The sequence below is a fragment of the Staurois parvus genome, unplaced genomic scaffold (assembly GCF_062004578.1).
Source record: "Staurois parvus isolate SC_StPar_1 unplaced genomic scaffold, SC_StPar_1.0 ptg000434l, whole genome shotgun sequence".
NCBI lineage: Eukaryota > Metazoa > Chordata > Amphibia > Anura > Ranidae > Staurois > Staurois parvus.
Window position 1 is genome coordinate 69,859 of NW_028318230.1, and position 27,678 is coordinate 97,536.

Sequence of the window (27,678 nt, forward strand, 5' to 3'; positions counted from 1 at the left end):
TGTTTTCGACAGCAGTGACAAGAAAATTCTGGAGAGCAGGATGGAAAATGTTTCTTAAACTAACACATTTCTAATACTAAATGTGTTTGTTCTAGAAATTACATTGTCAAAATTGAATGTTAAAAGCAAATGGAATTTTAAAGTACTTTTGAACGATATTGATCAAGTCATTGAATGCACTGATGAGAATATTCCTTCAAATGTACAAAAATCTACTAGTGTATGGTCATAAAAAAAATGACATGAACCTTAAGCACTAACCCGTTTTAAGATGGCCAACGGGCCTCCACTTAACTCCGGCGGCAATGACGTCACGGTGTGTTGGTTCCTTCTTAGGCCTTTCATGCCATGCACGTCATCAGAGTTGGTCTCCCCGTGATGTATATACTCTGCATTGTACCCTTATCACAATTCTGATTGGAATAAAACTATAAACCAGCTCAGCACCCATCCAACCTAAAGGGGACTTCTGGATCAGCAGATATCTACCTTTACCAAGACCTGTTACTGCGCTGGCCTATTCCCGGAAGAAGGCTCACCGGTTACCTGCTATACTCTGCCTGCCTGAGTGGTCCACGGTGGTCACATTTATATGCTCATTACCTATGCGCTTCCGGTGAGTGCGCATTTGTACCATTGTTTCCAAACACAAGTCCTTCACTGCAAGGAAGGAATGTATACGGATTTTATGTTCTTTATTTGTGACTTTTATGAACTTATTATTTCTACTTCACTCTTCCTACCGTATTACTAGTGCTGCGCTTTTTATATACATACCAGGGGCGGACTGACCATTTAGCCACTTGGGCACTGCCCGAGGGCCAGGGGTCAGTATGGGTCCCCATGAGACGCCCCTGGTACCTTTCAAGCCTTTTGTGGGTGTGGTTTGAGTGTGGGCGAGGACACGGGCCCCATGATTTCCTATTGCTCGGGGGCCCCATGAGTTGTCAGTCTGCCCGATACATACTGTCCTATTGGGGTTCATTTGGTTACCTTTAGTGCTAACGCTGCTATATCAAGAAAGCTCACTATATCTTGCCATATACCTTTCATCATTTACAGCTAGTAACCCCCCCCAGCATGTTATCGTATGTGCCCATGCACACATAGACTGTAATCAATGTTTTTTGGATTGAAAAAAAAACCCAGGACTAGTGGGTTTCTAGAGGAGTTTTTTAGCTTTAAAAATGCGGTAAAACGCCGCAAATTGACGTTTTTTTAAATATTGAACTAAGCCCTAATTGTAAATCATCATCTTTGGCAAATAACAAATCTATACTGGACAAGGGTGTGTTTCCCTACGCATCATTTGGCCAATTGATGAATGTACAATATATAACCTTTACTCAAATATGTAAAAAAAAAGCCACCTTAAATCAAAACAATATTGGGATGTACTTCACGAGTAAAATTAAATATGATAGCATAACTTTTTTGGACTTGAAGATTAAAATGGGTGAAGGAGGCAATATTAATACAACAATCTATTGAAAACCAACCTCTATGAATAACCTGTTACATTGGGGAAGTTCACATCCAGAATCCTTGAAAATAGAAATTCCCACTGGTCAGTTTATGAGAGCAAAGAGAAATTGCTCAACGGAAGGGGCATTCCAAATGGATAGTCAAAAATTGTTTGAAAGATTTTTGAGACATGGCTATCATAAGACTGATTTAATTAAATCCTATGAGAAAGTGAAAGGGGTTCCAAGCGAATCTCTTTTGGGTCAGAAAACCATAAAAGTGGATGACCGGCAAGGCATGCGTATCATAGGTAGATATTCAAATCAATCAGGGCAGATTTTCAACATCATAAAGAGATATTGAAACATTTTGCACAAGAACAAATATCTATCACAGATCCTATCTAAAGACCCCAAGATAACCTACAGATGGAGTAGGAATTTGAGAGACATGTTCGTTCATAGTCATCTAGAAAAAACCTCTAAAAAATCAATGAAACACACTTGGCTACCTGAGAAACCAAAAGGTAGTTTCAGGTGTGGTCACTGTAAGCTACGTACTTTCTTGAGCAATACCAAGGAGTTTGTTAACCCTAAAAATGGGGAGATTATTAAAATAAGAGATTTCTATAATTGCAGCACAGAAGGTGTGATTTATGCTTTATAATTCCCATTACCCCTAATATATGTAGGAAAAACAATTTGCCCCTTTAGGAGACGAGTTCTTGAGCATGTGAACGATATTGCTCGAAACAAGGATAGACCAGTAGCAAGACATATTATACAAAAACCTGATGGTAAGGTTGACCTCTTAGTCTTTTGTATTATTGACAAATATAATCTGGGTCCTACAAAAGGAGATCTAGATAAATGCCTTTTGAAACTTAATTGATTTTCTATTTAGGCTCAAGGGTACCTTATGGTTTACATGAAGGATTTACCTTCCTTCCTTTTGTGTGTGATTAGGGATTCTGTGCTTGATTAGGGATTTTGTTTGATTTTGCTCCATAAATGCTATATACTGGTATGAACTGTAATTTTGGTCCTTAATTAGTGGGGTATTAACAGTGTTTGAGAGCACCAGCAGTGTCTGTTGTGTTGTGGACTGATGTACTGCTGTGGTATTGTTTTTTGTCCACAAGATGGTGTCTGTTGAGGTACTGAGCATGTGCAGTTTATTGTCCACAAGATAGTGTCTCTTGAGGAATTGGCCATTTTAATGGCCAACTGTATATAAAGAAGTGAAACAAACGATAGGTGCCATTTTGCCACCATGTTCAGCTGAGCACAACTTCCAGCCACTATGTGACCTATTTTAATTCTTTATATTTCTGACGAAGCTCTGTTTTCTGGAGCGAAACATGTAGAGTTTCTTTTTTTTTTCTTTGGGAGCACTTTTTGAATGCACATGGTATTCACTCCTCTCCCCCCCCCCCTTTTTTTTTTTTGAAGAGGTCTGTACTGCATTTTACAGTGCATCATTTGCATTCCTCAAGACAGTAAGGTATTTTTGAGTGGATATGGAGACGTATGGGACTTATCCATGAGCGGCTGTCATTTAAGCCCGTGGATGAGTGTATCCGTAATACATATCTGTAGCAAGATAGATTATTCTGTATAATTAGTTTTGTCCATGGGGTAACTCCATTTCCTTAACAGAGATTATATATTCAAGCTGATAGGTTTATGATCAAACTACAGTGCCTCTTTGTATGCCATCACTTCATCTAAAACAGTATGGTATCTGATTTGGCCTGGTGTTATTAACCATTTGGATGTAAGGTAAATAATTGCAATGGTATCCAGTCATATTGTTGTGCGCAGTACATTCCGCTCCAATAGGCAATTACAGTTGAGCAAACCGGTAAAAAAAAAAGCTTAAAATCGTGTGAAAACGCCGCTAAACGCCAATGCAAAAACACTGAGAAAAAAAAAAATCACGTTTTTAACGTGACTTTACACAGCTAACGTTACCTACCAGCGTTATCAAAATGTCTAGTGTGCATGAGGACTCAATTCGAATCTATATAAGCCTCTTGAAATATGCTTTACAGCAGCATGCAGACTGAGAAAGGGATGGAAAGTGGTATAAGCCAATTACATTTTGTTGGTAAATGGTGTTTAATGCACAGTTGCAGACAAGCAGCATTTTGACAGGAATAAGGGAGAACACTGATGACATCGTCATTCTGTTGCTGCTCTGTCATTGTTCAATCACAGGCTGGGGACTGAGAGGTGACCAAGATGTTTTGCTAAACTGCAGCAGAGGAATTTCAGGTCTCGTGACTTGACACATTGTTGCTGTGCTGTGTGATTGTGATGTGTAAGGGCTCATGTACACTGCAGCTGATAAACTCACGTTAAAGAGCTGTTCAATGTTTATTTCAGCAGCCCCTGAACTCACCTACATGTTTTCCTAATGTCTTCCTATGTGTACATGTACACATCTTCGTTTACAGTCGTTTACAGGCATTTGAGTTAGTCGTTTTTGTGACCGCAGAAAACTTGCGTTCAGCAGTCGATTTTATCAGCATTTCAAATGCAAAACGCTTGTAAATGCGGCAAATCGCGTTTTTAAGTGTTTGTGTTTGAAATTTTTTTTTAACTCTTCCAGTTCCCAATGCTGTCCATAGCCTTTTTTCATCATGAAAAATGCATGCAAAGTGTTTTCAAGGTACTCAAATGGACAAAACACTGAACACAGGATGTTCCTACTAAGCTTGTCACACAATTCATACCTCGGACCTCTCCCGCCCTTGGGAGATATGTTAATGACCATTCACACCTCAAATTCCTCATGAAGACCCCCTGCCAGGTGACCTTAATGACTCACTCCACCAGACACCTTTCCCACCCTTGGAAACAAAAGAAATGTTAATGAGCAACTCACACCTAAACTAATCTCAACACATACTGCTCTCTCTGCTTCTACTCTCTGTATTCCTCTGAAACAGTCTGAAATAGTTAATAATTTACCACTTTTCAGTACATTCTGGGCATTTGGGAGGTTCTCCTGTGCTTCTCTTTAAAATATGCTTCTAAACGCAAACACACATAAACACGTTATGCAAACGCGGCTAAACAGACATTTTTCAACCTATGTTTTCCAGCAGTCAGTATCCATTGTTCAGAAGTGTCCCGTGTACATGTGGCCTAAATCTCAGGACTGGAAAATTCTTTGTCAGATAAAACAGCTTCCAGATATGCATTTTAACTGTGCTTTTAGACATTTGCCTGTAGTTCTTGGACTTAAAACAGTTGAAATGCAAAAAATATATTTATAAGTCTCTCTGTTGACGTTTATGTTCCTGTTTTACAACAAAGCAGCATTATCTTGATGCCCACTCATAAGCTAGCACAAACTAGTTTTCTTTTTTTTGCCATGGGAACATTACCAGCACAGAAAACTATGTATTGGAGATACATTTCAAGGTCAAGGTTTTATTTAGTCTGCAACAGATTCTTAACAAAACACTGACGTATACCCTCCAGCATAATAGTCAGACTACATACATTGCAACAAATGCATGCATTTTAAAACCAGTAGAGGAAAAAAGTTATTTTACTGCAGAATCATTTTCTATACCTATATTTCTGTAAAGCATGAATGATATTGATAGATCCATGGTAAAGACTAAACTCTGTGGAAATACCCCATTTCCAACAATTCACCCTTTTGTTGTTTTTTGTGTTATATTTTAGTTAAGTATTTAATTTCTATTATCTGCCTTTTTATTGATCAGTTTTGACTATTTTATTGCTAAGATTAGAAGGGCACTGTCATAGGAAGAGTTTCTTGTAATATTTATTACATCCAGTGTGGTTGATAATGGTTTAAATAATCTGTTCTTCAGTATGTATTATGGGAACTGGAATAAAAAAAACTGCTAAAATGGCCAACTATTCAGGTGACTGTAATACTATATTATGTAGGTGAAGTGGAGGAAATGAGTGGCATTTCAAAAGAGGCTGCTAGTTAGGTGTGTGTAATGTATAGTACATAAGGCATAGGTCAGGTGTATGAATAGGACGGGTCAGGAGTGTGGGATGTACATAGGATTTGTTATGTATAACTTCTAGCACTCTCTCATGATTCTCTTTACACATATAAAAAGCCTTGCTCTGATTGTAGTGAAAAAAACCTTATGTGCTACTGTGGGTCAAAATAAAACATCTATAATTATTATAATGTGGCCCCTCAAAAACTATATAAGTAGCAGCTAAACACAAAAAAACTGTCTCAAATGTGAGCAAAATCAAGGTGAAAGAATTAAATAAAGATTTAACTGTGCAACACTACACAACAGATATAAACAAATATGTGAATATTGTGAATAATAAAAATCATATGAGATTTCTTCTCAGCAAATATCCTTCCTCCTATGACCACCAGTGCTCCAAAACACAGAGAGAGTGCACAATTCCTCCACCAGATGTCTGCTTACCTCCAGCAGTGTGACCTCACATCATATAATGTTTGGTATAACCGCACTTTTGGTCCCAAATTGGACTCTGAAGATCAATGTGATGAATAATGGATCCTAATGGCTCACTCCAAAGAACCCCCTTCACAGGTAGTAATCCTCATGAAATACCCTTAACATAGTGTTTACCCTGTAAAAGCTTTATTAATCACAAAGACTTCCACATATACACTCACATGTGACAGGTGCCAGACCGCAACAAGTGTAATAAGCATCCATTAAATATCTCTACAGCCCCAAGGAAACTGTGCCTTCTAAGTCAGCTACAATCAGTAACAGGTATATGCTCCAGCCAATCGCAAGATCATGAAAAAAATATGATGAGACAATAGCAACTGTGGGCCCTGAGAATGTTACCAGAGTGCCTCACAATCTGCAGAGTCCTGGAGCGATGTATACCGCTTCTGTGATGAACGCTGACTCTCCGTTGCGGCGTGACGTCATCCGCAAGCTCCTCCCGATGCCTCCTTGCTCTCATGTTTATAATTTGGTACATGTATCTAGATATATTTTATATAGAGATGTTTTTTACTAATCACTTTTTCATACGTATATACGAAATATGTTTATCCATTTGCTGACTTATTATCCCTGAAGAAGGGGGAGGCTGTTCCCCTGAAACACATTGGCTACATTTACACTTTTGTGGATGAATCTTTTTTTCTTATCTTATCTTCTCTTGGTTGGCCTGTTCACTTCCTTCTGCAATTTTAATGGGGTTAGAATCTGCAGAAACACAATCAACAGAAGGTGGATCGTCCTCATTGGCTATTTTAATATGCCACTTAAAAACGTGATTTTCCTTATCCATAACATCCCTCGTGTATTTCTTTGCTTTAGTGTGCCCAATGTCCTTATCCAGTTTATGTAGAGATACCGGTATGTCTTTACTGTACCTCTCAAAATCCAATGCATCTTTGAATGGTTCCAGTTTTGCTTTTTGTTAATCAATATCACCATTGGGTTTTTTTTTGTAATTTTCTTTTTCTCTGTTTAAGCAGCAATTTGATAAAATCTATGCCATTATTAAAAAATGTAAACCATTCAATGGTTGAAGCTGCTTCATGAGCTATGCTGCTTGCATCCATTGACAGATATGGATGTCCAGATATCAGTAAATAAATTGCTCCCTATCACTGCTCCCACTACTAACAATACTACTTTTGCTATATATTAAAAAAGCACATAAATGGGTAGGTTTTACATGATCACATTTTTTTTAACTGCTGAGAATTTCCAAATGACTAAAACAAGAATACACTTTTGGTACCATGATAGTACCAGGGTTGTGAGATTTGACAAGGTGATCATTGCGTCACTGCCCCGTCCAATTGCGTCCAATTAGAGAGCATTTTGCAATAATGGAGAAAAATGTAGGATGTTCTGTGCATGATGCCCATGCCAAGCAAGCAACCGTTTGTGGTTACTATGCATGGGACCTGGAAGACAGCAGCAATCAATGTAGTGGTGACTATTACAGTGATTATCTGCTTCCACAGCAGTCTCACAGGGATGGCACATTATTATACAGGATTTATACAGCGCCAACAGTTTAGGCAGCGCTTTACAACATTGTACAGACAGTACAATTACAATACAAATTAATCCAGGAGGATTCAGAGGGCCCTGCTCGTTAGAGTTTACAATCTAAAAGGGAGGGTTGGGAGACACAAAAAGTAATAACTGTGGGGGATGGGCTAATGACAAAATACATGTACAGTTGTTAGGTGGGGGCAGGATAGGCCTCTCTGAAGAGATGAGTTTTCAGGGATCGTCTAAAATTGGACAGAGATGGAGATAGACACATTGAAGAAGGGAGTTCCAGAGAATGGGAGCGGCTCTGGAGAAAGCCTGGAGGCAAGCATGGGAGAAGGTGACAAGGGAACTAGAGAGCAGGAAGTCTTGGGAGGAACGAAGAGAATGATTTAGTTGGTATTTTGAGACCAGGTTAGTAATGTAAATAGGGGCTGAGTTGTGGATGGCTTTACAAGTTGTTGTAAGTATCTTGAAGTTTATTCGTTTGGTGGAAGCCAGTGGAGGGACTGGCAAAGAGGGGTGGCAGACACTGAACGGTAGGTAAGATGGATGAGTCTGGCAGCAGCTTTAATGATGGACTGAAGGGGTGGGGGATAGCATATGCAAAGGTAAGCTAGTGAAGAGGGAGTTGCAGTAGTCAAGGCAGTAGATGACCAGGGAGTGAGAAGCTTTGTGGTGTCATTGATTAAGAAGGGGCGTATCTTGGAGATGTTGCAGAGGTTGAGGCAGCAAGCTTTGGACAGCGATTGGATATTGGGTTGAAAGGATAGTTCAGAGTTCAGGATTACACCTACCACCCTGGCATGTGGGGACGGGTTGATGGTTGAGCCGTTGATTTTGACAGAGAAGTCAGTGGCATATGTTTGCTTGCATTAGTCCAAGCTGGACCAATGTAACTATGCATTAAAATCTATACTTATGCTTCAGATTTAATTTATTTTCCTTTTATCAGCTTTATTGCCCTCCTTTGTACACTGTCCACAGCTTCTTGAACCAGCTTATTGTATGTGCCCAAACTGTAATCCATATTCATGATGTAGCCTTACAGTGATTTATACAAGAGAATTATACAGGAGAAATTCTATACGTGCGTCATATGTTTTTATTTCCCTTTTTATACATTCCAAGATTTTGTTTTTGCAGCAGCCATTTTAATTTGAGTGATACTGCTTCTCTTTCCTCTCTTTCTATATAGAGGTTCATTAATTTGGCATAGCCTAGGTTCATAGCCTTACAAGCATTTGTACACTTTTTTTTTTATGTAATATTCCATTGTGCCAGTTTGTCAAGATCCTTCTGCAACGTTACTAGCTCGCTGAAATTTTAATAATCCTATATAATGGCCAGATTGTCATTGATTCCATCCATAGGATAACCTACTAATTATTACTATTATTATAATGAAATAATAAATGATCATATTTGTTAGACTGTTTTAATGAACATTCTATGATTATTCTCAATATATTTTTTTGCATTTCAATGAAATTTACATGCAGAAGACACGTTTACTAGCCTTAGGCTCAGTTCACACTCCTGCAGCTTTGAATCCGCCTTGTGAGACCAAGTGTTGCAGGACATGTAAAATGCCATGTATCTCTATGAGAGCAGTTCCAATTGACTCTACTGAAGTTGCTGCACCTTCAGAAAAGGTTCCTGCACTACTTTGACAAGACTTTGATATGGCTTCATATACTGTACGTCCTTGACTACTGATTTTATCTCATTATTGCAATTCTTTCTCTTTTTCCTTTCAGCCCTTTCAAAATTTTTTTTATTACAGTGTATGGTGGCCCCATCAATCTCAAAATTCTCAATCTGTGTCCCATTCTTCATTTTTTGTACACATATTTTGCACTATTAATTACCACCTTGAATTGCTTTTAATCAGGTCTTCTGGCAATCACTAGTACGATTTATGCCTCCTGATAACCTACACTGTACTTCTGCTCCCACACCTGTCCATTAGGCATTTTAAAGTCCGACACCAACTTTCTTCTCCTTACATGCCAGATCTATACTGATCTGACTGGTATGTGTCTCTCCCTTACCACCTTCCTGATCACCCTGCTACACTCATTTTGCAAAACCTTTTCTCTCCAGCATTATCTGCCATTCACTCCAATCTCAAGGCACTATTGATTCATCCTTCTCTACGATCTGATAGTTATGCTACTCCCCTCTCGTACCACCTTTCTGACAGTCCCGCAAAACCTCTCCTCCCCAGCATTATCTGCCATTCACTCACAGACCTGCATAGATCCACTCTATCATGTTCAATCCATAAAATATCTGTTCAATCCCTAAAACACCTTTTCAACACTCAGTTTAACCCCCCCACTACACAAATGCATAATCCCAGTCGACTTCCTGCCCCACCTTTCCCCCTCTCCATTCCTCCACATCCTCCACTGTTTTCCACTTTACCTACCAATCTTTTCCATCAGTAACAGCACTGAAAGGGTCATACCTGCAGCAGATTTCAGTTCCAGGTCTGTTTCTGACTACATCCACCATCACAGGTCATTCCCACCATCTTGCATTTTACCCCAGACTTTTTATATTTTATTCTTTATTTTGTGTATTTTATTTTTTATTAAGCAAGTTTTTATCACACAATTGTCTCATTTTTATTTTTATATATATTTTTATGGTTCTTTCTAGATATATTTGTATTAGCAAATTTTGTTATAGGATTTTTATTTAAGTCGTTAACCTTAATTACAGTCTATTGTCCAAGTGGAGATATTGCCGAAATTTGGACCTTCCAAGCATTTGTGTCCTATACATTTATGACCTTTTATTGTATCCATTTGTGTTCTTGCATACATCTATGAAAAATTAACGCAGTAGATCTAGTAAACTATCAATGTATATGTTAATCTTTTATTGTTTAAGTCATTTAGTAGTACACCATGTGCTTGAGGTACTCATTAGTTGGTTTTAATTATTTCCATGTATACTAGTATTGACAAAGGGTGAGGCATTTCTTCCAAAACACGTTCGCTTTACTCATCAAAGTATGCACTAAAGCCTAGTACACATGATCAGAAAATTGTACAAAAAAACACCGCTTTTGAAGCGATCTTACAATAATCTGATCATTATTACACATCTTTCGACTGAAATTATTTGAAGTGACGAGCACAAAAATGTTTCTTGTTTGATACCAGATTGTATGATTTTCATTTAATCAGCACAGTTTTTGCCCCAAAATACAATACAAATACATTACATCACTTGCAAATTATTATTCTGCCATACAGGAATTTTTGTAACTTTAGTAACCTCTTCACTTTAGATATGAGACTAGCATGCAATAAAACCCCAAAAAACTGACGATCATTCGTCCGATATTCTCATCGTGTGTATGGTGCTAAAGTACAAAGTGAACTATTAACTTCAATAAACTTCTTAAAAATAAGTGTGAGCTACTCCTACACTCATCCAAGATGTTAAGCAGTCTATTACCTTTTTTAATTCTTTACATTTTACTGACTACCTTGAAATCCCTTGTAATGAATACAATGAGTGTAAAAGTATAAATTTAACTTTATTGGGTCGGGATCCTCTAATCGTGGGTGCAATACTTTTAAGGGTTTTGTGTTCATAAAAAAAAAAAAAAAAGTCCATTCTTTAATAGCAAAAATATGTGTGTGTGTATATATATATATATATATATATATATATATTTTTTTTTTTTTTTTTTTTTAAAGGTGAACTTAGCAGCAACAACAGCAAAAAAATGTTTTGCTTCAGAGACACTTGAGTTGAAAACGTCTAAGAATTTTAAAAACATGTTAATTATGATTGTTTTTCTGACTTAGAAGCCCTGCTTCCATTTTCTGTCATTTTATGTTTTAGTGCTATAATAATTAAATAAACGTAAACTTTGTAAAATGGTGAAACAACATTGTGAAACCGCATTGCAGCTCTTAGTATAAAATCTTCATCTTTTTTTCCCAGAATATAGCTGGATGTCTGCTGGGTCATTTTCAGCACCCACCCATGGTCCTTCTCCTTGAGCTGTAATAAGTAAACCTCAAGCTCTTAGGAGGAAACACACTGTTCTGCATTGGAGAGCCCCATCTATCTGTCTTACAGTAGGGTGCATACCCTTAATACTTGTTTAGCTGTCACTACATTCATATGCCCATCCTTACTGTGCCATGTAATGCCTTGGTTTTAAGAGGATATATCCTGCTGCAGTACTGACACCCCTGATATTTTAGTTCTACAATCCACCAAACTAGCATATTCATTAAGGTAAATGCAGAACTAGCTGCCAAGAAAGGTTTAGTGCATATACTTTTTGTAATGCTAGTTAATTGCATGTACCTGCGCCAGCATTGCAGCTCTTGCAGTTCAGTGTGTGTGTGTGTGTGTGTGTGTGTATATATATGTATATATATATAAAATAAAACTAGGTTTGTTTTTTTCTTCAGGTTATATTTAATGTTATTTACCTTATTTACCTTGGTATATATTTACTAGAGCTCTGTTGTGATACTTATGAAGTGACCATGAAAGCTTGGAGTCAGGGCCGATGCTAAGGGGGTAGCTCTGGGCCTCCTGTAGGGGTCCGGGGCCCTTCTCTTTGACAGTGGAGCCCGGCAGCCCGCAGTTTATAATCCATTAGTAATATGGATTTTTTCCTCAGCCGTAATCCCTTGCATTGCCACTCATTGCAGTCACTTATAAGCACAGAAACGCGGCTTCAGTATTTTATAAGTGACAGCATTCCTGGCGGCACAGTCATAACCCTCCCTTCTCTCCCTGCTTATACAACAGAGGAGGGGGCAGGATGGGACTTGACTGAGTGGGGCACACAGCTGTAGCCTCGCACCCGCAGCATCAGAACCCCGCTCTTGCAGCGTGACCTCTTCCTGTAAGTGACAGTACATTGTTTTCTGTGCTGGAGAGGAGCGCTGTGTACTGACAGGGAGAAGAGTGGGAGAGGGGCACTCTGTACTAGGCAGGGAGAAGAAAACTCTGCATTGAGGGAGGGGGCAAAAATTTGGGGGGTTACCTCGAGGGGGGGGGGCATTGTACACTGGAATGAGATATGCACACTTCCACTATGTACACAACGCACTCCTGCTGAATGCTGCACATGACGCACTCCTGAATGGTGCACATAGTGCACTCCTGAACTCTGCAGCGTACCCACACTCTGAATGTAGTGCATTCCTGATCCTGGAACTGTGTGTACAGCACACTCCTGGGCCCTGCACACTATACACTGCCCACTCTGTACGTAGCACACTCCTGGACCTTGGCCCCTGTGTACTGCACACTCTGTACACAGCTCACTCCCAAACCCTGCCCTCTGTATACTGCTCACTCCTCAATCCTGCAATCTGTTCGTAACACATCGCTGAATTCTGCACTTTATCAGCGCACTGCTAAAACCGTGCACTCCAACTGTAACACACTTCTCAACTTTACACTCTGTACATAGGGCACCGCTAAAATCACTTTTTTTTGGATAATACACTGCTGAATCCTGCACTCTGTATGTCGCGCACTCCTGAACTCTGCATTCTGTATGTAGCACACTGGGGCGTGTGGTAATGATGTTGATGGCGAGTGGTGCAATGGGGGCATGATAGTTTCTGCACCTATTTTCTGAGAAAAAAGCCCTGTAGCCTCATTTATTATTTATTTATTTCGGTACTTATATAGCACCATCAATTTACGCAGCGCTTTACATATATATATTGTACATTCACATCAGTCCCTAACCCTCAAGGGCCGTACAATCCAAGGTCACTAACTTACATTCATACACATACAAGGGCTAATATAGACAGGAGCCAATTAACCTACCAGCATGTCTTGGGAGTGTAGGAGGAAACCGGAGTACGCGGAGGAAACCCACGCAGGCAAAGGGAGAACAGGTGGTGCCGTGGCTATGATTCAAACCAATGACCCTAGTGCTGCCAGGCGGAAGTGCTAACCATTTATCCACTGTGCTGCCCTATATCATATCTATAGACAATTTGTTTACCTTGTAATTGTAACTGCTCCCCCTTCTACTGGATGTACTTGAAAACAAAGATGCATTTTGTTTTGAGACAGGGGAGGGACCAGGGGTGTGGTCAAGGGCAGGGCCAAGGGGTCAAAGGGGGCCCCATCAGGTAGGCTGTATGGGGCCCCATGATTCCTAACAAAGACCCTGCTTGGAGTATATACCTGTGTGATTGCATGGGAAATCATGTATCAGTAGTATTGGATATGATATAAGATGTAATATTTGACTATAATCATGTACTTCCCCTTTTTTCTCTTTGTATTTTGTGGGTCATTGGTATCTAATAAATAATATGAAAATGTTGCATTAGGGGGATTTGCATTACCTTTAAGGGATGTTTTCACTTGCATATTTTTAAATAGCTTGTATAATGTTTGCAAGTTTATCCATTGGTGTCCACCCATGTTTTTGATATTAAAGTGGCACTAAACTGTGGATTAAATAAAAAAAATCTAGTATGTATTCTTAACACAAAAAAGTACTATTGCTCTCAGCCTCCTTCAAATCTCCAAAATCTTTTTTTTTTGCTTCTGTGGCCTATTGGAAGTTGGCTATGTTCATACTCCATATTCTTCATGGTCACTGCTGTATGTAGGAATGTAGCCATCCTCTCTTGCTTGCTTCCAAGATTAACCACGGGCTATGGGCTGTGCTGTATGCATAGATCAGTACACATGACTGCAAGTTATATGCACTGTTCATTCCAAAAAAAAGAAGAGAGGAGAGGTTTGAGAGCTCAAGGAAGATATTACAAGGAGGCAGGAAAACACAGTAAGAAACTATTTCATGAAAAACAGATTGCAGGACCAATACGTAATGAACATATGATTTACTTGTGGAAAATAAGGATATCACTTAGTGTCACTTTAAATTATACATGCATGCTGAGCTAGTGCTTAGAAAGGTAACATACTGTACCAGGAGAGACAAATCTATCTGTGTTATAGCATTGGCTAATCCAAGTCTGTGCATGATCACCTTCTGTGGAGCTGTTGATGCTTCTATTCCTGTATACAAGCCGTATTACACTCCATAGCAGCCAGTCACTGCTTTGGTTTAAAAGGATGGAGAACAAAAATGTTCATCCAACTGAAGTTTACAACATAATAAGCAATATTAATAACGTAAGATTTGTACAAATGCATATAATTGGTGTTAAAACTGAATTCTGGGATAAGTAAATATTCTCTTAAATACAAGAGGCCTGTGTATTATTGCTGGAATCTCGGTGTGCTTTGTGTTCTTCTTCCTAATCTATGCAGTAATCCAGTGTAAACCTTTGCATTTGTGCAGGAGCATCCTGTAATTAAGACCTGTCATTGCTACTCTCTTTCTCTGCACAAAATGACTACTCTTGTATCGTCCCCCCTCCCCTACTTTTATGAAGGCAGTCTACTGGATGGGCCTCTTAGGTCCCTCCTACACTCTATTCTCTACACAGGCTATGTGCAGCACAATGATGCAGATTACAAGGTTTTAACTGGGTTTGCAAAGGCATGTGCTACAATTTGGATCCATTTCCTTTGTGGCTGTTGAGGAATAGTGTAGAATGACAGTTTTTTTTTGCCTGGTGTTTAGCTTTAAAGCAGTGGTAAACTCCAGCTGAAAAAAAAGTCAGCAGCTACAAAAACTGTAGCTGCTGACTTTTAAAATACAGACACTTACCTGTCCCTCGGTCCAGAGGTGTCCTCACCACCACTGGTTTCAACACCCATCTTCTCTCCCTGGCACCAGCATCTTTAGTGTGGGCACCCAGCTGTGACAGCTTGGGGCTTCACAGCTCGGTGCCCACTGCACATGCTTGAGAAGCACTGAGCTTTGTAAATGGCCCCGTAGTCCTTTCACATGTCCCAGAAGACCACGGGGAGGGAGGACAACTTCTGCTTTTGATCGCCTAAGCGATCGCAGCGGAAGTGGGAGCGGGTACCTATCAAATTCAGGCACCCACTCCCCAAAGGTGCCAATCCTTAATGGGGAAAGGGGGACAAGGCATTAAAATGGAACTTCCCCTTTTGGGTGGAACTCTGCTTTAAAAATAAAAAAAATTCTTCCTGCAAGATAAAGGCATAATGTTCTAGTATGCATCGTTTACTAGCATATTATGAAAGACTTACCTTGAAACTAAGCCCTCCAGCAACATTCTGTCACTGCGGCAAAGGCTTCCATCTTCACCTGGTCTTCCTTCTGGTTTCGTGGGCAGTGGTGACTTGAATAGCCAAGCCAAGAAGATGTCACTCCCGCGCATGCTCGAGGGAGTCACGGCACAGAGCTCTGAAGGAACAGCACAGGTATGCCGATCTTTTAGAGTACATGCACCGGTGATGCCAAACAATCGAATATCTCCCTGAACGGTGCATGTTTAGGAGATATTCATTTAACCTATAGTTAAGCTTACCTGTAGGTAAAAATTAATATCTGAGTTTACTACCACTTTAAGATCACTTGAGTGTACCAGATGCTTCAAACGATCTGTCCAACAGGTTACACGCACCTCTCACCCGTATATAAAATGAAGAATTTATGCAATAAAGGAAGATGGTATTACTTTATGGAATTAAATGTCGGTATGAGCAATGACTATGGTTTACTCAAAGGTGTTACATTTTCTGTTCAATTATTTTCGGTAATTTGTAACAGCCAAAATTGATTATTTATAGTAAAACTGGAGTCTTTTTCAATGCAAGAGAAAATCAGCCAGCATATGGCCATTGCTTGAATCAGGAGGGGTTTCCATTGGCTAATGCTAATAAAAAAATCATATGCAGATCAAACTTTCTACAGAGTTAACAAGTGGTCTATGGAATGAAAACCCCCAAATCAAAGGATATCGTTCTCTAGTCTGTGGCTTAACCATGATGTTAACAACCCAAACCCAGAGATGTATGTAGTGACTTTTGATGTGAAGACTTTCTTCAAGACAGAAACGCTACAGAACCTAAAGATAGAATTGAAGAAAGTATTTAATGGTGGCAACAGCAATACAAAACACAGAGAAGAGGAAGCAAAATTTTATTTACTTACTTTCTTTTCAAATTTTGATGACAGGGATTTAGGTAGAGCTGGTTTCATTTTTGAGAAGAGAAATATAAACCATCTGTTCTGATTTCAATTGCTTTTAATTAAAGGATTTCCTTAGTATGAGGGCTCATTTCTTTGTATCTAGGCAGAACATTCTTTTTTAGTTTTGTATATAGTAGGGAATTGTTAGAATCACTTGTCATGAATGTTTAGCTGTCTGTGTCCGGTTGGAAAAATCTCCACTTTCTGTTCTGAAAAAGCAGAAGAAAGTGTGAGCGTATCTCCAAAATGAGGTGAAATCCTCATTGCCCTCACTGGAAGCTTTTTCCTCACCTTCCAGGGACAGCCATAAAATGTTGATTTCCTACTACTTTCTATCCTAATAACAGTCAGGATCCAAGACAAATAGAGATGGCGAATCTGTCTAGCTGGGACACAACAGAAAGAAAACCAGAAGTTCCAACTCTTCCATACTACCTAAGCCCCAAAAAAGAGAGATCTAGTTTTAATTTTTCCCTTGAATGTGAGTACGGAGCAAAATAATATAGTTTAGATGGCGAAAACACATAGCATATCAATAGAAGTGTCTTGTAACTGGTCTTACAATGACAGTGTGTCTAGGAATAAAGCAAGAGATAAGACATTTTGGACTTTTGGCCAGATTGGTCTGATTCACTATGTAAACCTGCTGTTAAAGAGTAACTCTACATTTGTTGAGAAATAAAACAATCCTCTCTGGGTGATCAATGTACAGTGTAAGGATTTTAACAAACTTTGTGTCCCTATATATTTATGTTATTAGGGCCAGTTCACACTACATGCAGTCCAGTGCATTTTTTTCTGCATAAAAAATGCATGCACAGTGTTTTCCATGAATTCCATTGGGCCTAGTTCACACCAGTGCAGTCAGTTCCAGTGCAGTTCTGGTGCAGGAAAAAAAAAGTAGAACATGCTGCATTTTTTCTGCACAGAATTGTACCGAAACACTTCAAAAGTCTCAAAAATGTCCCGGAACTGTGTAGTGTGAACTGTAAGCAAAAAGGCAACTGGAGTGTGTTTTGTGGTGTAACTATCTCTTAAAGTGTTACTAAAAGCAAAACTTTTTTTAACTTTATTAGTTTAACAGATTAGATCCTGTCAGTTTTTTTTTTTTGCTGTCTGTGCCCCCATTAGGAAGATTTGTTCTGTTTGTCCTGTTTACCATTCAAAAGTGAAAGTAACAGAAATAACAGTAACAGAAAAGTGAAAGTAACAGAAATTTCCCAGCTTTTGGGTCTGATCAGAATATTAATATAGGGGAAATTTCCAATAGGGACACTAGTTCTAGTGGCACCCCAAGATTCCCTCACTTTGCAGGAATTTGTGACATGGAATTTACGTAAAATTACAGTGGCTGCAGACTGAAAAGGAAAGGTAATTTTTAATAAAATTTAATTACAATATGGCTTGTGCAGCTGTTAAATATGCTTTACTATATTTTTTTATTTGCTATATTTTTCTTTTCACAAAAATGAGGTTACCCTTTAAGTAAAAATTTTTGCCAAAAATTGGGTTTCATAGGCTTTGATTGGATAAAAGTGTTTTTTAGTGTTTCTGTGTTTCTATTTTGTAGAGGTTTTTCTACTTACTTGCTCAGCTTTAATTGCAGTTTTATGTGATGGTTAATAATGTGCTGCCTTTCTGAAATCACACTGAAAGGTACTAGGGCTGCCAGAAAGGACTGAGTCTGTATATCTTGCCACACCAGCTAATAATATATTAAAAACAATAAAATATTTTGTGAATATTTGGACAGTATAATTCGATATGATGTTTCTTATGTATTACAGAAGCAAGCAAGCTGGTCATGTCATATGTTGCAGCAGTTTGTGGTAAAGGAGCTGAAGTTAATCAAGTGAAGGAACAACTTTTGCAGTCCAATCCAGTCCTGGAAGGTATGGTGCTTAGATTCTTCATGTATGACAAAGTTTTTTAAATGTTCATTGCTATCATGTGCTACTCTTATTTTCAATAAAATCATGATGTCACATTTTCCCATCCATCTTCAATGCCATCTGTGGGAAGGTAATGTGTCCCTTTTAGAGGTTTTTGGTAAAAATGGTGCCTTCTTTTTCTTTAAGCTCTAAACCAGTAGTCCATACTTCCACAACTTGATTTCTTATTTTGAATCAGGATTTCGTCTACTATTTCTTCCAAGTACAAGTATGCTGGCTTATAAATTTTGGCATGGCAAAAAAGAAACAATAGAAATGCAGCATTTACTGTTTTTTCTTTGGAGGGAGACATAGACTTACTAAGATAGGTTGCTCCAGGAGATCCCACCCAGTGTTATCACTTTGCAGAATGCAGCATGGGTCTCAGTGCTCACTTGTTCCAATCCTTGTCTTGAATGTATTCTAAAAGAAGATGCTTCAAGGGCACTTATAGCATATAACTCTTTATTTTAGCGGCAAAAGTTAAAACCATTCAAAGCTGTCTGACCTCATGACTGCTTCACACAGTTTTTCAAAGGCAAATTAATCAGTTTTAAACATTGCAACCTTCAATATGCTTGGCCTCACAGAAAATGTTTGCTGTATCCCTCTTAGCTAAATCAATGTTATAATTTATCTTTAAGACATAAAACAAGTGTGCCTGCATGTAAGGTTAGTTGTCTTTATCAATGCCCTAGAAAACCTAAATCTCAAGGATTCCCCATGGGATTTTCAACCAGCTGCACTGGTCTGGGAGCCTGGGATTGTCCTCTCCCACTTCTTTTTCCTTGCTGTTGGCTAATGATATCATCCTTTATGGTGCTAGGATGACAAACAAACGGGATGACCATGTTCTTGTGCATGGATATTTGCTGAAATCTTCATACCAGAACTCCATGGGATTAGTGGCTCTAGGATTACTGAATAAGAATGCACCTGGAGGTTCACAAACTAGATTTAGCAATTATTATTTGTTCATGAAAGCATGCTGGAACATTTATTATGTGACCATTGTGAGAATCTTTTAAATGAAGCATTAATCACATTGTAGGTTCTAGCTGTTTTATTTTTTTTTTTCTTCATTAAATAAGCCTAATGCCAATTCACACCAGACCTAAGTGTTCTGAACTGTATATGCAACACTAATATTTCCATATGCTCTTAATTCAAGTGTTTTCTTCCCTTCATTACTGCGATGTAAAAGAGAATAACATTATTATATTTGCCATAAGAGTTTATCTCCTTTTCATCAAAACTTTGATATGGTATTTTTTCAGTATGCAACTAAAGCCAGCCATAGACGGTTCAGCAGGGACCATCCGAGATTGAATCCATGTGTGGGCAGGCTAAATGTACCCAAGTTGATCGATCGAGCAGCTTGGGTACAACCAGCCTGCTGGATTTTACATGCAATTATTGCTAGCAACTATTATAAGTTATTTTTGGTCAATTTCTTTTGATGAATGCTTACAGTTTTATAAACCTACCTTCTGTATCAGGCTTTCATTACTTATATAACATTTTACATTTATAAATAAATATCTAATAAAGCACTGTTTAATACCATTTATATTTTGTCATGTTGACTGCCTTTAATTAAAAATCCATATGGGTCCACAAAAGCTAACGGAGGAAGTGTGCCTCTCCTCTCACCTTCAGCAGTATGTGTGTTTTGCAGTTGACCTGAATGGCAGGAGATCATACTATGCAAGCTATCCAGGCTATTCACAGCATAATAGTAAATCACTGCATAAAAGTAGCATTCCACCTATTGGCTGATGGAAGCGTTTCTGATTTAAACAAATGTTCTAAACGTAAGTTAAGTAAACATTTAAGTGATACATTTAGAAATACTATACATTTTCTTTAAATTAAGCCGTATTATAGAATTTATTGCTAAAGAATTGGAAATTAAACATTTCATATTTTCTTTCACTTATGATGTTAACATCATGCATATTTCTTTATCGTACATCCCGGGACACAGAGCAGGCAATAATCATTTCTATCTGGGTTATGTGCCACCTTATGTGAAAGGTTATGTGAAAGGACACTGGCAGATTGATCAGATAGGAAGTCCTCCCCTATATAACCCCTCCTATACAGAAAGTACTTCATTGTTTTCACCAGTGTCTGTAAGGTGAATGGTCACTAATATGCTGCATGTGCTCTCGGGGCATACTTGGAGGTCTGGAATGGTTCTGCTAAGAATCAAGGACTTCAGTTGGATCCATTCGAAAAGCTGTTAGCGAAAATGGATGGTACCCCAGCCTCACTAGGTAAAAGATGAATCCTCAGGGTTTTGCCTCTAATGCGACCTGGACCCATGTGCTACAGAACCCTGTGCATTTTCTAATGAACAAGGCATTTTCTGGCAAGGTGCTGTATGGGTCCAAGGGAGTAGACCCCAGGATCATAGGGGGACCGAGTCCTTGAAGGTCTTTTTATGGTGGAGGTTGGACTTTATGATTCAGAGTCCTGTGGTGGGAATGGTAAATTTACATTTGCAGTGTTTTTTTTTTTTAAAAATCTGACTGTCTGGTCATTCTCCCGGTGACCACTGGGGACAGTGTGCTGTTTGGTCTGGCCAGGCTGTGCTCTGTGTGTTTCTGAAGGTTCACATGTGGGCTGAAGGATCACTGTGACAGCTGGGACATGGAGCAGTTATGGCTGGATAATGATGTGTGAGTACTACCTGTGGGGGAGCTGCATGACCAGACAGGACACAATTATACACTGCATTAGGCTGCATAATCCTAGGCGGCTTGTAAAACTGTTTTCCGATACACCACTGCACAGGTATTGTTGCACTTAAAGTTGTTGTGTCTCCAGAGTAGCTTGCATTTGATCTGCAGGAACTTACATTTTAGCTGCACTGAAGCAGCATAGAGGCTGCATTCAGGCTACATTTGATGTATATGTGCTTGGTTAGTCCTGCAAAACTAGTATGGGGCCAAGTGCAGTTAATTTTGATAAAGTTCTTTGATGAAACAATACACTCCTAGAAAGCAGGGCAGGTGCAGCATAGTATTACTTTATTGCATGCGTACCTGTATAATTGTAGAACTGCATACTTGTGTAACTGCATACAGGCATGCTTGTGTAACTGTATGCATGCATGCTTGTGTAACTGCATGCATGCACGCATGCTTGCATTTCACTGCATACTGGCCTAAACTGAAAAAATGCATACTTGTATACCTGCAAAACTACATACCTGTGTACCTACATACCTGCATAGCTGCCTGTCTGCATGATTGCATACCTGTGTGGTTTCATAGCTATAGACCAATGGCAGTTTCTCTGGTTGGGGGGGGGGGGCGTTTGTTTTAGGAGGAGGCTACAGTTCAGAGGATGTGGTCTCCACAGGAGAGAATACTGCCCATCAATTTCTTGGAACTTTGGGCAGCACACCTTGTTCTGGATTATTGAATGAACCAGTGGCACAGGTTGTGGTCAGGGTTCAGTCCAACAATGCCACGGCAGAGGCATATATCGGCCACCAGGGAGGCACCAGGGGTTGTGCGGTTCATAAAAAGGTGAACCACGTTCTGTCTGGGGCGGAACAGCATGTGTCATCTCTGTTGGTAGTATATGTTCCAGGTATAGAAAACTGGCAGGGTTTTTTTTCCCCAGTTGTCAACGGCTAATACTGGCAGAGTGGTCCCTGCATCCTGGGACATTCTCGACAATCCACCAGCATTAGGGAACTCTGCATGTGGATATACTGTCTTCCAGGGTCTACAACAAGTTGGACAGGTGGTGCCCAGAATGAGAGTCCTACTGGTAATAGCGGTAGAAGTTCTGGTAACACCTTAGGGACCAGTTCTCCCTAATCGGTTCCTTCCCCTCAATTCAGCTATTGCCGCTTCTTTTGTGCAGGATCCAGGAGGTGGTAACACTGATAAGTGTTAGCCCGGCCTAGCCCAGGAAGGCTTGGTACACTGACATAGTGAATCTGGACATCTCCAGTCTGGCCAGATTTTTTGTCTTGGGTCCAATAGTATATCCTGCTTTATGATCGCTAGGATTGAAGGCTTGGCTATTGAAGCCCAGGTCTGGAAGGTTCCGGAGGGTCTTGGGTCCTGTTATCTCTGCACTGTTGAGCACCAGGAAGCCAGCTTGAGGGAGCTTCCATTACAGGTTCAGGAAAACGTATCTGCCTGGTGTGAAGCTAGGAAGTGGCACCCATGGAAATATTTGAGAGATTTTTGTCCTTTCACCAATTGGGAAGGGAAATTAAATTGCCCTGAAGTACTATTAAAGGTCAAATTTCGTCTCTGTCCATTTTTTTCCAGTAACTGTTTGTTTCTGACTCCTTAATTTTGTGCAGGATGTAACATAGACAGTCCTGCCTATCAGGCCACCCTTGTGTCTTTGGGACTGGAACTTGGTCTTAGCTGTCCTTGCAGAAGCCACCCTTTGAACCAATTCATGAGACTCTGTTAGTCCTTTGACTCAGAAGGTGGCTTCTTTGGTTATTATCACTTCCACACTTCAGTGTCAGCTGGTGGCTCTTTCTTGTAAGGAGCCATTTTTGGTCTTCCATCAGAAGGGGATAAGGTGATGTTGCGTCCACATCCATCTTTCTTGTGGTTTCTAGTTTTCACTTGAATCAGGACAATGGTTTGCCTTTCTTTTTTTCCCTAGTCCTCAGTTGGAAGGGGAAAGATTGATGCACACTCTGGTTGTAGTTCGGGCAGGAATCCTGGTTTGTGCTGCCAGATGGGCCCAGGAAGGGCAGGCGGCATCCAGATCAACTATTTCTCATTGAATCTGCCAGTTAATCATTTACGCCTATGGGTTGGAAGGGCAAGGTTCCACCCTTTCAGGTAAGAGTGCACTCTACCAGAAGTGTGGGAGCCTCTTGTGCGATTTGCCATTAGGTGTCAGTGGCAGGTTTGCAGGGCCGCTGCCTGGTCTACATTGTATATATTCACAAGGTTCTGCCAAGTGGATGTTGGAGCTACAGAGAATGCTGCCCTTGGCCACAGTGTGTTGGGGAGGGCAGAATAGGTTTTGGACTGATGATGTCTAGGATTTGTGTCTCCCTCCCCTCAAATGTATTGCTTTGGGACATCTCGGATAGTGATGATTATAGCCTGCTCTGTGTCCCTTGATGTGCGATAAAGATAATTGCATTTTTTTGACATACTGATCTATAAAATCCATTTCTTCGTGTATATCATAGGACTCAGAGGTCCCTCCCCTCTTCGGAATTTCATTGTTTGCCTCAAAACTGTAAAAAGTACTTCCTGTATAGGAGGGGTTACATAGGGAAGGACTTCCTGTTTGATTGATCTGCCAGTGTCCATTCACCTGTTGGTGGCGCATAACCCAGATAGTAATGACTTTAGCCTGCTCTAAGTCTTGTGATGTAAGAAATGGATTTTACAGGTACGTATGTAGAACAAAATCCGATTTGTATATCCCCATTGCAGCATTTTTAGTATTTCATACATTTTCATGATTGTTTGATATCTTTTTTTATTTGTATTACCAGCTTTTGGAAATGCAAAAACTGTGCGAAATGATAATTCTTCCAGATTTGTAAGTATTTGATTATGATATACCAGGTTTTAGAGACTGCCTGCACAAAAACCTTATAACATGTTCTAATTATATAATAATATGTATATTGAATAAGGGTCTTCTTCAAGTTGAACAAAGTTAAAAAAATATCCTTAAGACTATTTTAGGCATAATATAGAATTTTTTAAGTAAAAAAAAAAAAAGGCAATATGTTTACATGAGCCATGTACATAATTAATTTGACTCTTTTTAATTTTGTATTTTTTTTAGGGCAAATATATGGATATTGAGTTTGATTTTAAGGGTGATCCACTTGGCGGAGTTATAAGCAACTGTAAGTACATATCACTGAATATATGCTTTATAGTTACTTACAAGTCATGTGGCCTGTGTAGACTCTGTATGGATACATATGTGTTTTGGATGGTGTGAAATCTGTGTTACCTACGTGCCTGATGTAGCTTTACTGCAACAATAAAATGAGGAAAATATTTGAAATGTGGTTAGGAAATTCCTATTGCATTGAATGCCAAATGACCTAAGGTTTCCCTTTAACTTTCCTCCATTGTATTAAGTGGCCTTACTGGGCCATTGAAGCACGTGGAAAAGGGTATTATCTAGGATTAACAGTGGCCTGAGATTCCTGTCATCATCAGAGCTTAAAGGGCCAAATAAAGTATTTGCAGGGTCTTTTAGATGTCTGCATTGTACTGCTGCATCCTGTTCAGTACTTTGTAGTACTGATGGGTTTACTGTAAAATGTGCATGATATCTATCTAGATCCACATTAAACACCATTTTACCTTGTCATGTTAAAACAAGTCTGCCAGCTGATCCGAGCTTAAGCCTCTGAACAAAAAGAGGTTTGTATATGTTGGTGCAGGTTCCAATTGATCACACTTCTTGCCAGTTGTGTTTGTTGAGACACCTTTCTGCATAATGACCACTCCAAAATTAAAGTAAATCAGGTTCACATATTTTGAGTTTAAGGTAACACTAAATAACAAAAGTGTTACAATGAACATGTAGAACGCTCCTAGATACTGTAGGTGCTGGGATTAGATACAGTAGATACATTTAGTAAGTGTTTTTATAGGTAAATTTAGTTGCTACACTGTAGTTAGTGTGGTTGTGATTGTTGTTTGGTAAAAGCATAGTTTGCTCACTGTAATTGGTGCTGCTGTGTTCTGCTAGTCAGGTCTGCTCTGGGTGTTCAGCTGCTGCCAGTCTGATAGCTCCCTCTGCATCCAAAAGTCTTGATCAGTTTCTGGATAAGTGTGGAGCTATGCAGATGGCAGCATGAATATTGATACAACCCTGGTTTATCCCAGTGTGGCAGGCTCTGATGGCATGCTGGGATACTGTATATATTCAGTGAGCACACTGAACTCTGGGTCTTTTCCTGGATAAGATTGATCCAGCCTGAAGGGGCATGCTGCCCTCCCAGGCAACTCTGCTGCATCTGCCACTGTAGGCCTCAGGTGGGCAACCTGAGGGCCTGGATACTGAGACCCAGGTTCTGCTAAGAGCTGACCGAGGGGGCTGTCTAATGAAGATCTAATTTGGTATCTTGGAGGAAGGCAACCCACTGTCTTTGGGCCTTGTGAGTACAGACACCTCTGAAAGATCTTAGAGATTTTATGCTGCTAAAACCGCTCTGGTGCTAGGGAGTCAGCTGTGGGTCTAGATAAATGGATACCCTTCGGTGCCACAGAGCTTTGTCCATCTACTCTCCTACTTAAAAGGGACTTAAACTTTCTGGCTCAAAAAAGAGATTCACAGTTAATCTACTGCTACTACTACCTTAAAGTTAAAGTCTTTTGTTTGCTACAAGCACGGACTTTAGCATGTACTGAAGAATACCTAAGTCCTCAGGTTGTACATAGCTCTTGTTTTTGGAATATCCCACCTAATTCCTTCAATCCTATCCAAGTTCTCCAAAAACAAATACCCACAAAAACACCACTAGACTGGTCATTGAAGAAACGTGTAAAATAGCATATGTGCTTGGCTGCGGGGCAAAGCTGGTGAGGAAGATCTGGACAGTATTTCTGCATCCCCTGCGGGAGTAGCGCTACAAGCATAATTTTGGTAGGCCTTGCATGCCAACTCCATGAGGTCACACATAGTCAGAATAAGCGAGCACAATCCTAGGGTGCTAGACTTTTTTTTTCTCCCCTGGGTTAGTTTTCAAAACGAGCTACAGATTTCAAAAGATAGTGGGACAAACACCAACAAATCCTTTAAATATATTAAACAATTGCCCACTGCCCTATAGCAGAAATACTGTGGCAGGGCTGCGCAAACTCACGTATATATACATGACTTGCACTTCTGGGAAGGGAGGCGCACGTGTGCCAACCTGCCCACACCGCCATTGGTGGCTAAATATGTCAATCCCCGGGTCCCAGGTGGAGATTCTTCACCAGCACCCGGCTATCGCAGTGTAACACTGATAGGGCAGAGACCTGTGTGTAAACAACACAGGTCTCTCTCCTGTCAGCAGTAACATGTTGCCGTGTATTTTTCTGCATAGCAGAGAAATACACAGCAGCATATTTCCCAAGTAAAACACACACAGCACATGTTGTAAAACACAACACAGCACACAGTTAACCCCTTTGATCGCCCTAGATGTGAACACCTTCCTGTCCAGTGTCATTATCTTTTTATTAGCACTGATCACTGTATTAGTGTCACTGGGGATATCAGTGGCATTTAGTCAGTTCCCACCCAGTGTCAGAATGCCCGCACTCCTGTTATAAGTCGCTGATCGCCGCCATTACTAGTGTAAAAAATAAATTATTTAAAATTCCAGTATATATACCGCCATTTGTAGACTCTGTAACTTTCATGTAAACCAATTAATTTACATGTTTTGGGATTTTTTTTTAGCAAAGACATTGCAGAATACATCTTGGCCTAAATTTATGATGAAATTTGATTTTTTTTTTATTTTTTACTAGATATGTTTTAAAGCAAAAAGTCAAAAATAGTTGTTTTTTTTTTTTTCAAAACTGTCGGTCTTTTTATGTTAAGAGCTCTGTTATTTCAAAGCCAAGGTTTCTAATTTTTAATGACTGGCATAGTACCACTAGATTGGTGTAAGGCCAATGTAATGCCTACATTTAAAAAGTGGTCAAAGTCTTTACCAAGCGCAGCCATCGAGGGAGCCCAGCTGCTGCGGGACCCTTGTGGCTAAACTCTGCCAAGACCCCAAGGATAAGGGGGAGACCGCACGCTAGCCCTGCCTGAGACCCCAGCCAAGTGGGAGACCGCACGCTAGCCCTGCCTGAGACCCCAGCCAAGGGGGAGACCGCACGCCAGCCCTGCCTGAGACCCCAGCTAAGGGAGAGACCACAGGCATACTCCAGACTCCAGCAGGTACCTGTGTCATACTATCTTGTCCCCTGGGAGACCGAGCACCCTGTTGGATCCATGAGTACATGCTTCCCCTGTTTTGCCTGAACTGTTCTTGAACTGTTCCTCTACCTCACTGTTGAATTACAAACTGCTACAGAGATTTTAACTTGCCCTTGGGGCTGGACTACAAGTGTTTTCGCCCTCTCCTTACTATTCCCCTACTGGCGAGGTCACCCTCCCTGCAATCCACCCATTGAGTGACTGTCATTTTGTCT

The 27,678-nt window shown here is 39.9% G+C and overlaps 1 protein-coding gene across 1 annotated transcript in view; it reads left to right on the forward strand.

Annotated features, from left to right (window-relative positions):
- Positions 1-27,678, forward strand: part of MYO1B (myosin IB) — a 169,958-nt gene that overhangs the window by 20,837 nt on the left and 121,443 nt on the right. The window contains exons 4-6 of the mRNA XM_089687686.1: positions 18,365-18,469; positions 24,012-24,058; positions 24,311-24,374. Of these exons, the coding sequence (XP_089543812.1) occupies positions 18,365-18,469; positions 24,012-24,058; positions 24,311-24,374 (216 nt within the window). The remainder of the gene's footprint in view (positions 1-18,364; positions 18,470-24,011; positions 24,059-24,310; positions 24,375-27,678) is intronic.